Below are 13,951 nucleotides of genomic sequence, written 5' to 3' on the forward strand. Positions count from 1 at the left end.
CAGGTGCTAGAGATGGAGAGTAAATATAAACAGGGTTGTCTCCCCACCTTCTTGGACCTGTTGATTCGGGAACCAATTTTGCTGAGCAGGGAAACTTTGCGGTTGGGAGACCGTGGCATCTTCGGTTTCTCTTCCTTGGGCTTTGGGCGTAATGGAATGGCTGGGGAAAAGGAACAAATGAAAATGTTTGTCTTCGTTTGACGTAATTTATGAGAGTATGTGTTACCAGTCACTTCTTTATATTCACAAAGGAAGAATATACAACCATTTCTTTTATTCTTTTAACAGCAAAAAAGTTCCTTTTGCCCAGAAAGAGTAGGTCAATGTGTTCTATGTGTGTTCATACATTAGTGTGTGTGCGCGTGTGTGTGTGTGCATGCATGCGTCAGTGTGTGTGTGTGTGTGTGTGTGTGTGTGTGTGTGTGTGTGTGTGTGTGTGTGTGTGTGTGTGTGTGTGTGCATGCGTCAGTGTGTGTGTGTGAGTGTGTCTCTCTCTCTCTCTCTCTCTGTCTCTCTTTCCATCCTGTGCATACACAAAATTACAACAGTTTTAAAATATAAGTAAGGGCTGTAGCATAAATCCTCAAACTCACTGGAAGGCAGAGGTTCATGTTTGAAGAGTTCGTAGTACTGCGAGAGATAGGCCACCATGGTCAGTTTGTCTGGCACCGCACAGGACGCCATGTCCTCTCCCGTCATGACTGGAGCAATTCCCAGCTCTTTCTGGGCAGTGTCGAACGCCTGAAAGCACAATGATTTGGATAGAATTAATTTAACAAGTGTGGCGTGTTACAAAACACACTCAAATGAAAAGATAAGCACATAGAAACACACACACACACACACACACACACACACACAAACAAAACATACATAACCTTCATGCAAGTACATTAATAAAAGAGTGGCATCCTGATTCAATTAGAAAACTGAGTTATCTGTTCTTGTTTTCTCTTTTTTTCTTCTTATCATTTAGAATTTCTAATGACAAGCTAATCAGATGTTCTTATAGAATTGTATTCACAATCATTAAATTTAGAAACAAAAGACAGAAAAACATAAAGACGAAAGAAAAAAAGAAAAAAAGAAAGAAAAATCCAGGAAACACTTACCAACTGATTGTTTTTGACTGTTTCACACTCCATTAGAGAATTCACGTTTCTGGAAAAATAAAACAAGTTATGAGAACATCACTAGAAAAGCATCTGAATTGATAATAACTAATCAGGTAACATCCTGAGTTAATGACAATGACATTGGTGGTTAATTTAATCAGATTTTCAATAAGAAAAACCTTAACTAAACTGTTCTTAAAAGAATACACACCACCAGAGAGGCCCACGACACAATGACAACTTTTTTTTCAAAATGCCAGCATTGCAGGTTCTGATTGATTCTTTCCAGAGAGCACGTTCTGAAGCTTTTCAACAAAATAATGCTGAATAATAGTCTTTCTTTCTTTGGTGTTTAACGTCGTTTTCAACCGTTCAAGGTTATATCGTGACAGGGAAAGGGGGGAGATGGGATAGAGCCACTTGTTAATTGTTTCTTGTTCACAAAAGCACTTATCAAAAAATTGCTCCAGGGGCTTGCAACGTAGTACAATATATGACCTTACTGGGAGAATGCAAGTTTCCAGAACAAAGGACTTAACATTTCTTACATACTGCTTGACTAAAATCTTTACAAACATTGACAATATTCTATACAAGAACCACTCAACAAGGGTAAAAGGAGAAACAGAATCCGTTAGTCGCCACTTACGACATGCTGGGGAGCATCGGGTAAATTCTTCCCCCTAACCCGCGGGGGATGAATAATAGTACTTTGAACTGTCAAAACATCAGACTAAAAAAAGTTGGTACGACATTAGTTGTAATGTAAATTAAAAATAAAACTTACACGAGTGTGGGCTTAAAGGCGTGTATAAGAGCGCAGAATGCCAGCCCCGATCGCCATGATGACGTGAAGTCGACGATGTGAACGCCTCTGTAGATACCTGTGTTGAGCACTCGTTGACACCAGCGCAGCAAGTTGTAACTGTCCACGTTGTATTCTGCACAGTGCAATCACAAACCGTCCTCAGCTTTTTATTCCATACATGTCTCTATTCACAATACAAATTGCACTGTCCTCAACTTTTTATTCCATACATGTCTCGATCTATTCACAATACAAACTGCACCGTCCTCAACTTTTTATTCCATACATGTCTCTATTCACAATACAAACTGCTACATAAACAGACATAAAACTAAAACACTGAAGTATGGAATTGATAGTTATGTTGCACTGGAAACATTCTTCTTCTTGTCTGCAGCTCCCACATTCAGTGATTCTATTTTATTTATTTTTTCTGCATGAGTGGGCCTATACGCCAGAGTGTATATTTTCATTGCCATTTTAGGCAGTCATACTTAGTCTTCAGGGGGATGGGTATTTTTATGTTTCTTTAACCCATCTTATACTCTGACATGGGTTTTTAGATCTTATTTGATCGATTCATTTCAGCAGAGTCCATAAAGGACAAACACCCACCATTGGAGACGACATTGCGTGCCCTCTTGGCGGGCACCTCGCTGGGCCCTTCCTCCAGCTCCTTGGGGTCGACCACTCCGTCGTAGAGATGGACCACCTGCCTGGGCTTCACACACGTTGTGCTCAGGTTGGGATACCTGTGCAGGCACAAGAGAAGCACACTGACTTTAGCTGTGAAAAAGGGCTATTTACTATTACACAAACCGTCAAATTAAAATTATAATTGACTTATTTAAATCTGAAAGCAAAGACTGTTAAACCTGTGCCAAGAAAACAATTTTGACCACCACAAAATGACCTTCGCCAGGTTGATACTGCATTGACCTAAATACAACTATAAACACAAAAACTGCCATAGTTAATTACAGAACAAAATTAACCTGCAGCAAAATTCCATCGTCAAACCAACCTTGTGTTTGGATCAATGCTGTACTGGTGGTAGTTTTTGTGCAGTCGAAACAGTGACTGTTGTACTTTTACAGAATAAAATTAACCAGTCAAATTCCATCGTCAAACCAACCTTGTGTTTGGATCAATGCTGTACTGGTGGTAGTTTTTGTGCAGGCGATCAGGGGTGGTCTGCGACAGAACAGTGAAGATGCTTTCCCGCTCGGCGATGACTTCCAGGGGACTCATGCGACCGCCGGCCCAGCTACGGATCATCCAGGCCATGTCGAACGCTCCCAGAAACCCTCTGGCGCACCCGGAACCCGTCGGCCAGAAAGGCTGCAACACACAGTCAACAGTACAATGTTAACTCATTCGAGGCGCAGCTAAATTTCCCCTGTGTTCCCTGCCAACGCGCGATTTAGAGCCATTTTGAAAAAAATATTAAAAATCAACAACACAAGATAACCTTACATACCTTATGTTTTTGCAAAGTTTGAAACTTACTCTTTTAGAAAATATATGAAACATTTGAAAGTACATACCTTTTGTTGTCTTCATATCCACGCAAAATATCCAATTTGAAGCAAAACAAAAAAACTTTCTACGTCATGGGTTCATCATACACAATGTCATGATCGACACTTGCATTGCCCGAATCATCACCCAAATGATCGTCCATTGGCACAAAATCGTCACCAGAATCTAAAATATCATCTCCACTATCATCATCACTGAGGTCAAGATCAGAACCGTACTGAATAACACGTTCTAGCACTCTTTTCAAGTTACTACGTCTCAGCAGAACGATCCGCCATCTTGGAAAAGTCAAAACACGTGGGTCGCACACCGTCAACAAAATTTTTATTAATCCCAACAATTTAAGGGAAGGAACTGTTTACAGTGAATGGTACCACTGTAGACAGATAGAAGTTCATTGCAGGGGTTGTTTCCCTTGGTCAGCAGGACCGTTTACACCGTTAAAAATTCGTGATATCCGTCGGAACTCAAGTGCCGGCACGCAGCCAACGCTAAACACAGATGTCGGAATTCCAGTTCCGACGCGCCTCGAATGAGTTAAATGGTGTGCAAACAAACATAAATATTTCAGAGGATGAAATTTACTTGTTCATTTCAATGCTTGTTATTTTCTCAGGTGCTAGGAGATTGGTTCGGCATAACTCTCACCTACTCCTGTTGCACATGTCTTATGCATATATATATAGCGCTTGAGTCCCTTTGTTTTTCAGATTTATTTCAGAACAGGGAAACTTCAAAACTGCCTGTCTGAACCCCTCACAAGAAATGGGAAGGGTTGAGGAACGACTTTGATTTTGCAAACAGAAATGTCAATGACTCTGGCAGGTGAATGATTTGCAAGGAAGATGACACAATGTGTGAAAACTACTCCAGTCAGAGTGAGACAGTGTGGTGCCATTAAAAGACCATAGCAATGGGGATTTTGTACAATGACCAAATAGAGAGGAAAAATTGTAACCTGCATTACCTGCCATAATACTTTAAACTTTGTCTTCAACATCACAGCAAGAGCTGCCATATCTAGTGACATTTTAACACTAAACAATTCAGAAGTCAATACAATAACACTTGTCTTATCACTACAGAGACACCCAGTTGGGTGGGGGGGTGGTTTTCCAACAAAAAAACAAGCACTATGTAAACTGATGAAGTGAAAAGAAACATGTGGATTGTTGTTACACTTACAGCATAGCATTAGTCATAAATAAACCTGAGCACAGTTGTCAGTGACCAATTTGCTGATCAAAATTATCCTACATGTAACAACAATGTTCACACAAGGAGGTAGAGTCAGACAGACAGACAGACAGACAAGCAGGTACAGAGACAGATAGGCAGACAGAGAGACAAACAAGACAGATAGGCAGACAGAGAGACAAGCAGGCACACAGACAGATAGGCAAACAGAGAGACAGACAAGCAGGCACACAGACAGACAGGCAGACAGAGAGACAGACAAGACAGATAGGCAGACAGAGAGACAAGCAGGCACACAGACAGATAGGAAGACAGAGAGACAGACAAGCAGGCACACAGACAGATAGGCAGACAGAGAGACAGACAAGCAGGCACCGTCTCTGTGTCTTAAACACAGAAACTCACACAACCACAAAGGAGTTACTGCACACACATACACACAAATAACAGAATGCTGTATGGCTAAGAATGCTGTATCACCAGGCTAATAATGCTGTATCACCAGGCTAAGAATGCTGTATCACCAGGCTAAGAATGCTGAACAAATGATATAGACTCTGAACCCCATGGCTACAGTCCAATTTATCCTTGTTGCATCACTCCTAATGCACGTTTTACTCTTTTCCACTGTCAAAAGTGTCATCGCAAGCTTGCACTAGATTGCATCTTGTTGTCTGAATCAATACCCATGTATTGGCACTTTCTGTCCTCCCAGTACTGACGTCTTGTTGGGGTTAATAATACTGGGTTGATATTTTGGTTTTGTTTGCGTGTGAATGCACAAAGACACGAAGAAGGGATGTGGTGAAGTTTGGCTTTTTTGTATTATTTTATTTGCCTTCATTTTGCTTTTCTACTACTTTTTTTTCCCTGTAATGAATGTGTGTGTGTGTGTGTGTGTGTGTGTGTGTGTGTGTGTGTGTGTGTGTGTGCATAGGTATGTGTGTGTGTGTGTGTGTGTGCAAAGGTACGTGTGTGTGTGTCTGTTTATGTGTATGTTTGTGTGTATGTTTGTGTGTGTGTGTGTGTGTGCGTGTGTGTGTGTGTGTGTGTGTGTGTGTGTGTGTGTGTGTGTGTGTGTGTGTGTGTGTGTGTGTGTGTGTGTGTGTGTGTGTGTGTGTGTGTGTGTGTGTGTGTGTGTGTGTGTGTGTGTGTGTGTGTGTGTGTGTGTGTGTGTGTGTGTGAGGAGAGGAGATTGTTAATTTTTGTTGTTATTTGCCCTCCAAATTTTGTTACTGCTTATTAAATTTTTACTTGTGTATTTCATTCTTTCTTTTCTGAACAATCTTACATAACTAAATGTATAAATACTGTATATTCAGCCACTCAATTAGGATATAATGACTCAAATATTCAAACCTCATAATACAGAATGGTCAACAACAGCACACACAGCTGTCATCATTGCACAAAGACAGCAACCACTTCCCCACAAATCAAATTGGGAGCTTACTAAACTCCCCCCCCCCCCCCCCCTTTCAGGTCCAGATGCACTGGCAAACACACACCTTCCAATTTCAGGACAAAGTTCACTTGTTTGACAAGCATCACCCGGGGAATTTTGAAAAGGACAACAATGCGAGATACCGGCAGTGAACAAACAGGCAAACACTTGGGCGACCAGGCAGGCAAACACTTGGGTGACCAGGCCTTTCGGTTGATAAGGTCAGACGCTGCAAAACAAGCGCCCACATCATGTCCTGGCCTGATGGCAGATAACTAGACCCTCTTCCCAGCTGAAGAGCAAATGGGGAAAAAAATAAACAAAACGATTTCTCGCTCACAGTTTGAATTGTACATGTAGTGATAATTATGTTGGGTTCAAAATGGGAAACATCGACCATAGGATACAACATGAAAAGGGGAGGGGTGGATCAAGGGAAATTAGGAGGAAACTTGTACAAGACAGGGAGAAGAGGAGGGGGGGGGGGGAAGTACTTGTAATACAACAAAAGAATACCAATGCTAAAACAAGAAGTAGAATCAATGATAGCCTCCCACCAAGAGCAAGTTAAGAACTCACTCGGCCCCTCATTCAAGTCACTTTTGGCTGTCATCACCTTCATCTGTTTTCACAGCCCAACAACATTACACCATCCGTCAAGAGGAGGCCAGGCCTCTGCTGTGTTCAATGCAAATTAATTCCAAAACCTGAAGCCAGCACACCAGTTGAATCACAAACAGAGTCACTGCCAATTTGACAGACGAGGGCAAAGGAAGGAGGTTACTACTTCACACCTGAGTGTGAACTTTTCCTCTTTATTTCTTTTTAAACAAGCTCCCCCTGCCCCCTCCCCCCACATCCCTCCATCCATCCCTATAGGAGCCCTGTTCTTTTCCCCGAGAAGCCTAGAAGCCAATGTTTGCAGAGAGCAATTTCAAAATGCGTCCAGACAGCCCCGCATATGTGGACAGGCATCATCTGGCAACCCCTGCCTGTTTGCAGCCGGATTAACGGAACCGTTCGAACATTGTCAAACACTCATTTTCCTCCAAAAGGCGGGATCAGAAAGGGAAAGAGGGGAAAGGGGAAAGAGAGACGAGTCTGAGAAGAGGAGAGGGGAAAACGTGCAAATGGGGATAGCTGACGGAAATCTCCCCCGTATGAATTTCAAAATAAGATGATGCAGCATACTAAATAACCCATGTGATTTAACACAAGTCCGAGAAGTGTTCCACAGTGGTTCAGTTCTGTCCCTAGACAAGGAGAGCCCCTTGGAAACACACATGAGGACGAGCAGCGTTAACTATACAGTGGAACCCCTCTACTACGACCTTCAAACATGTGAGAAATAGAGAATACCACATGGCTTGCTGTGTCATACCAGATTTACACGAGTTGTTTTTTTAAATATTGAACTGCGAGCGAAAGCGAGCTGTTCACTATTTGAAAAAGCAACGAGTGTAAATCTGGTACGACACAGCAAGCCATGTAGTATTCTGTTTATCCTACATACTGTACTTACGTGTATTTTACTGAAAATGTCTTGCAGACGAGGCAGCTAAATTGAAGACGCTTGTTTTGGAAGCTCGATCTCTTCTAAAGCCTCGTGCAATCTATTACGTCAAAGCAAAGAAACGTCACTCTGAAAGTGTGGCGTGACGTGTTAGTTCTAAAGATTCATCGAGGGTAATTAGCGAGCGCAATTTTTGTTTCTATGACGTTTGTCTCGGTGACTTTGGCATCATAAGCAGTGGAAAAACAGGTCCCTGCCAGACTTGCTTGACATGACCTCATTTACATGATATACACACGTGTGATTTGAACGATTATTATCTCACGGGTGTCTCTCTCACGTATGTAGGATAAAACCAGGTCTTCAAAAAGGAGGGAGTCTTAAAATGGGAGGTAGATTTACAGAGGCCATGAACAGGAAGTCTAAAACAAAACTCAGGTCTTACAAGGGAGGACGTCTTTAACTGGGGGGGGGGGGGGGGGTTAAAAGGGGTGTTCCACTGTATCCTCCGTTTCTTTCCATTGTATTCATCTATTTTCTGTCTCACTTTATAATATTGATGGTTTGTTAGTCATTGCTCTAGAGGATTACTTTTAATCTTTATTTATGTGTTAATTTATTTATAATTTTGTTTTATATTATTTTATTTTTCATCATTATTATTTGTGATTAGTTGTATTGATATTGATGAGTGAGGCCTGTCCACTCGTTCCCACAGGTCATCCTTCAACTCGCATCAGATCTGGGGAGGAAGGGGAAGGTGGGGGGAGGGGGAAGAGAAAGGTTTGCATGTTACCAAGTAAGTTGGCTTCACAGGGTCTGCCCACAGGAGCTGTGTGTTTGTCTGCCAATCTCCTGCCTCTTGACATAGCTATAGCTCTGCAGTTAACAGTGCTGTTAACTGTGCGTGTAGAATATGTGTGCGTGTATGTGTGCGTGTGTGTGTGTGTGTCACAGTGTGTGTGTGTGTGTGTGTCACAGTGTGTGTGTGTGTGCAGAATGTGTGTGTCCATGTGTGTGGGTGTGTGTGTGTGTAGAATGTGTGTTTGTGTGTGTGTGTGCGTTTCTGTGTCCATCTGTTTGTATGTTGATGTCTGTATCTCTCTGTCTGTTTGTATGTTGATGTCTGTATCTCTCTGTCTGTTTGCCAGTCTTCACATGTAGCTATGGACGAGGAAGCCTCGCTGCACAGTAACCCCAGGTGGCCTAAAGACCAAAACAATCTGCTGTAAAACACTCCTCCTTATTCTTGGTTGTGAATTGGTCTGCGTACATTTCCGGCACTAAATCTGTGTTAGAATCTGAGATTTAATACATGTAAACTAAGGTAAACTGATTTAAATTATGTTTCTACATTTACTTTTAAGTATTTCTTAAAACTGATTTCAATGTTTTCAACTTGAAACACTCCTATGACCACCAATGTAGCCATGTCATTGGATCCATATTAATTTAATACATCCATGACAGTAATGTCATTTAGTCTCATACATGTTTAAATGACACTGCAAGTGTAGGTTTGTGAGGCTGTGGGTGGCGGGGGGGGAGTTGTTTTGGGGAGGGGTGTGTGTGTTATTTAACTAAACCGGGAGAATCAAAAAGGTCACGATGAACAACTTTTCAAAGCAGAATAAAACCAATATTTTGTTCCTGAGCACACACAAAGAAGAATAAAAAATAAGCAGAAGTGTTCTTTTGCAGCCCTAAACCCTGTGGCACAAGAGGCCAGTTCACCTCTCACCTCAAAAAAACCCATCCATTGAACAACTTCTAGAACAAGAGAGATGCTTGCGCCAGGCAAAAAGAACAGCCCAGCACCTACTCACGACAAACTCCAAGCAAACGAAAACTGTGGGAGACAACTGAGAGACAACCACACCTCACATAAAGACACAGAACCCTAGGACTGCAGAAGAAGAACATGAATGAGAGAAAATCGACCCAGCTTCTGGTCTCCTCTCTCCATTTTCCTATCCCTTCCCCTCTCCCTCCCCTCCATTTCCCAGACTTTTCCTCTCCGTTACTTCTATCCCCCCCCCCTTTCCCAGACTAGACTTTTCCTCTCCGTTACTTCTATCCCCCCCCCCCCTCCCCTCCATTTCCCAGACTTTTCCTCTCCGTTACTTCTATCCCCCCCCCCCCTTCCCTCCATTTCCCAGACGTTTCCTCTCTGTTACTTCTATCCCCCCCCTCCATTTCCCAGACTTTTCCTCTCCGTTACTTCTATCCCCCCCCCCCCCTTCCCTCCATTTCCCAGACGTTTCCTCTCTGTTACTTCTATCCCCCCCCTCCATTTCCCAGACTTTTCCTCTCCGTTACTTCTATCCCCCCCCCCCCCCCTTCCCTCCATTTCCCAGACTTTTCCTCTCCGTTACTTCTATCCCCCCCCCCCTTCCCTCCATTTCCCAGACTTTTCCTCTCCGTTACTTCTATCCCCCCCCCCCTTCCCTCCATTTCCCAGACTTTTCCTCTCTGTTGCTTCTACCCCCCCCCCCCCCTTCCCTCCATTTCCCAGACTTTTCCTCTCCGTTACTTCTATCCCCCCCCCCCTTCCCTCCATTTCCCAGACTTTTCCTCTCTGTTACTTCTATCCCTCCCCCTTCCCTCCATTTCCCAGACTTTTCCTCTCCGTTACTTCTATCCCCCCCCCCTTCCCCTCCATTTCCCGGACTTTTCCTCTCCGTTACTTCTATCCCCCCCCCTTCCCCTCCATTTCCCAGACTTTTCCTCTCTGTTGCTTCTATCCCCCCCCCCCCCCCCTCCCTCCATTTCCCAGACTTTTCCTCTCTGTTACTTCTATCCCCCCCCCCTTCCCTCCATTTCCCAGACTTTTCCTCTCTGTTACTTCTATCCCCCCCCCCCCTTCCCTCCATTTCCCAGACTTTTCCTCTCCGTTACTTCTATCCCCCCCCCCTTCCCTCCATTTCCCAGACTTTTCCTCTCTGTTACCTCTAAGAGAGAAAGGGAGAATGTACGTTCTGGCTCACCGATTCCGACAGACCCTAAATATTAACGCAAAATAGGCTTCTGGACTAAACTTTTACTAAAATGAAACATGCGACAAAATCAGAAAAATACTGCATAAATCCATACAAAAAAAAATACAGTAAAGTAAGGTTGTTTTGAACCAATGCCGGGTCTGTCGGAATCAGTAACCCAGAACGTACATTCTCCCTTTCTCTTATACAACATTCTTAAGCTCAATACGCTCTCTCATTTACAAACTTTACTTCATATGTTCTTTCACTGTTAGAATTATATCTGATACATGCAATGTGACTGTCTAAACGAATAGTTAACTCTTTACAAGTGATTCTATTTTTACTTTTTCTTCCCGTCCTATTTGAATCCCCTTTTTTAAAAACTGCTTTTTCAGATCTTCTATATCGAGTGGCTTGTTATATTCAGCTCGTGTTTTTGTTTGAATACTTGCTTTCTTACTTTTGTAGTCATCAAAGTCTGTTTGTATCTGTTTGAATTCTTCGTCAGAAACTTTTGAATCTTCAAGTGCTTTACTGATAGACAGTTTTAGGCTAGACAATTTTGATGATGCAAGAGTGGAAATGGATTCGTGTTTTTCAAGCTTTTTCACAATTTTTTTCATTATAGCTGATGCTATAAATGATAAACCACCAACTGCTGCTGCGACACCACCTAGGATTAGAGAAACTGGAGTCCCTACTCCGGTAGCTAACAGAATTGTTCCCGTTACACCTGCAGCTGATGCAAGGATAGTAGAACCAGTGCTGGCATTAGAAAGGCTGTTGTAAGTTGTTGAGTACTTACGTCTAGCGCGAGAATATTTTTCTAATTCATCTTCTAGTTGTTTTTGTATATTACTAATGTGTGCCAGTCTAAATTGTTGACTTTCTGCTGCACTTTCATCAATATTAGGATAAAGCTTCACACTGCTAGTCATCTTTTAATGCAAAATATAAAATATTTATCTTAATTCTCACTGGCCAGTGTTTCTGCTAAGCTTTGAAGCTGTTCATTGCTTAACACCTTATCTGTATAGTAGAAAGCAATCAAATCAAGATAAGTAAGATTAATACTTCTTATTTCTGTTAAATTATTTATATCTGCGTTAACAACAACATTTTGGTTTGACGTCTGTTTTTTTATTGTGTTAGAATCCTTTTGAACAGCAATAAATACTCTGACTTCTTCAACATTTAATGGTCTCCAGTTGAGATTTATTCCTCTCATTAGAACAGTGTTTGTGGTTTCTTCCCTTTTCCTGACAACTATATCAAATATCATAGTTGCATTCTGCCCTATTGGAAGCTTGGGTATAAAATCGACAATGGTGTCAGCGTCCTTTTCAACACTTTGTTTTCTGTGAATGAGATAGTTGTTCTTATGGAAAGGTTTAACTGCAACTTCTCCCCTGCTGTTAATCGCAGGAACAAGGCTAACAATTAGTGGTTTAGCATTGATTGACTTACGGAATGTGTCGTCTTTTCCAACAAGAGTGTATGGACTCACAAATTCAAACTTCATTTCCCAGTCAATCTTTTTGATAACAGGACTAAGTACCCATTTTTTATTCTGATGTTTCCACATGTAGAATGTGTCATCGACAATTGGATCAGGTACATTAACATCACGGATTTGGCCTAGTTTGAGAAATCTTGGTTTCTTTTCATCGTCGATTTCCTTTCTCTTGTAATAACCGGTGTCTGTAAACTCGAATGCATACACTGCACCAACTTCAGCATTGCTCTCAAAGTCGATAGCGTCTGCTAAATCTTTCAACTCTATAGTTGAACATGCAACAGGATAAGCTATTGTAGGTCCACTCGACATTTTAATACTCAATATTTTATGGAACTATTTCCAATGTAATGTTAAACAAACAATCAACTGGTTGTCCACTTTGATTTTTCAGATCAATGTGTAGGAATTCATGACACCCTTCCTCCAAGTCCTTGAACTGAAGTGTCTTAAATGTTGGCACGTGCATTTTACAAAAAGAGGCATCACTCGGTGGAAGAATCCTAAGCAGATCAGAACGCTGATCATTAAACAGATTATAGGATGTGTTAAGCTCTCTCATGTGAACAAACAGTACACTGTTAACATCCATGTCAATGGGACGTGTTCCCTTGTATATATTTGTAATTCCAAGCATATCAAGGAGTTTGGTTGGAAACTCAAATGATCTGTTTACTTCTCTAGTTTTGGGCATAGTAAGAGTAGCAATGAGACTTGCATGATTTAAACTCGCTGTAATACCTACTGGAGCAAACAATTCTTTCTCTAAAGTGCAGAAGTCATAGTAACCATCTTCTACAGAATGTGTTTTACCATTAATTCTAACCCAGTTGTTATTCTTTTTTTTACTGATATTATACCAAGTAACCTTGTACATAATTTCATGCAGTGCAACTTTCATTCCTCCATTTTGATTGTTGATAGGGTTTGCAAGTTTAACTGGCACACCAGTCTTCACATTTGTTAGTGTGATAAACATTTTTTATTCAACAACAAAAATGATTCAGTATAAATTCAACAAAGACGTTAAATACAAAACTGGACCATATTACAATCCAAAGACTATTTCTTTCCATGAGTTGGACTTTGCTGTAACAGAAACAGAATCCATTCGCGTTAAAGTGCCTGACCCATTCCATTCTTACCTAAATCCCCCAATCAAAAATGATAGTGTTCCAAAGATGTGGAACTCTCACCCAATTCAGTTCTATCAGAATCAGTTAAACTTTGCAATATTCTGTGCAACCACAGGATGTGGAGTGTCCTATGCAGACCACATGAATAATTCAAACTTACTGACAAAGTGTGTGTACACATTTCACGTTTACTATCAGTGCAGGAGAATCTTGTCTGAACTTCAGGCACCAATGCCGCATGAAAAGAGCTGGAACCCATTCAACAATAGAATAAACATGAAAGTGTATGAGCGTCTCTGCAATGAATTCAATATAGATTTTAAGACCGACTTTAGGCAAAAGCAAGACAAAAACCATGGCATGGGAACACTATATTTATGGGGTGTCCACAGGAGGTATAATTTTGATTACTGGCCAGGTCATACATCTTTTTCTTCAAATGTGCAGGTACAGTTAGGATCAATAGAACAACAGCACCACAATGCATGGACTACTTTTATATTAGACACCGGCAAAGGTTTCACTGGATCAGGTGTTGAAAGGATCAATGAATCTATCCGAACATATACGTGGTGCTTGCTAGGCTCGCAGGCACAGACACGATCAAACATAATGAGAACAAGCACAGGGTTTGGTGCACAGAAACAGTTGTTATCAAATTTAGAAGATGTCATAAACTCTGCAGTTGATCTGCCTTCC

The 13,951-nt window shown here is 41.6% G+C and overlaps 1 protein-coding gene across 1 annotated transcript in view; it reads right to left on the bottom strand.

Moving 5' to 3' along the window:
• The window catches only part of LOC138961530 (F-actin-monooxygenase MICAL3-like), a 101,001-nt gene that overhangs the window by 29,047 nt on the left and 58,003 nt on the right, over positions 1-13,951 (bottom strand). The window contains exons 9-14 of the mRNA XM_070333184.1: positions 3,059-3,264; positions 2,539-2,675; positions 1,903-2,056; positions 1,113-1,161; positions 594-741; positions 48-160 (exon numbers count right to left, since the gene is read on the bottom strand). Of these exons, the coding sequence (XP_070189285.1) occupies positions 48-160; positions 594-741; positions 1,113-1,161; positions 1,903-2,056; positions 2,539-2,675; positions 3,059-3,264 (807 nt within the window). The remainder of the gene's footprint in view (positions 1-47; positions 161-593; positions 742-1,112; positions 1,162-1,902; positions 2,057-2,538; positions 2,676-3,058; positions 3,265-13,951) is intronic.

This window comes from Littorina saxatilis, linkage group LG3 (genome assembly GCF_037325665.1).
Source record: "Littorina saxatilis isolate snail1 linkage group LG3, US_GU_Lsax_2.0, whole genome shotgun sequence".
Taxonomy (NCBI): domain Eukaryota; kingdom Metazoa; phylum Mollusca; class Gastropoda; order Littorinimorpha; family Littorinidae; genus Littorina; species Littorina saxatilis.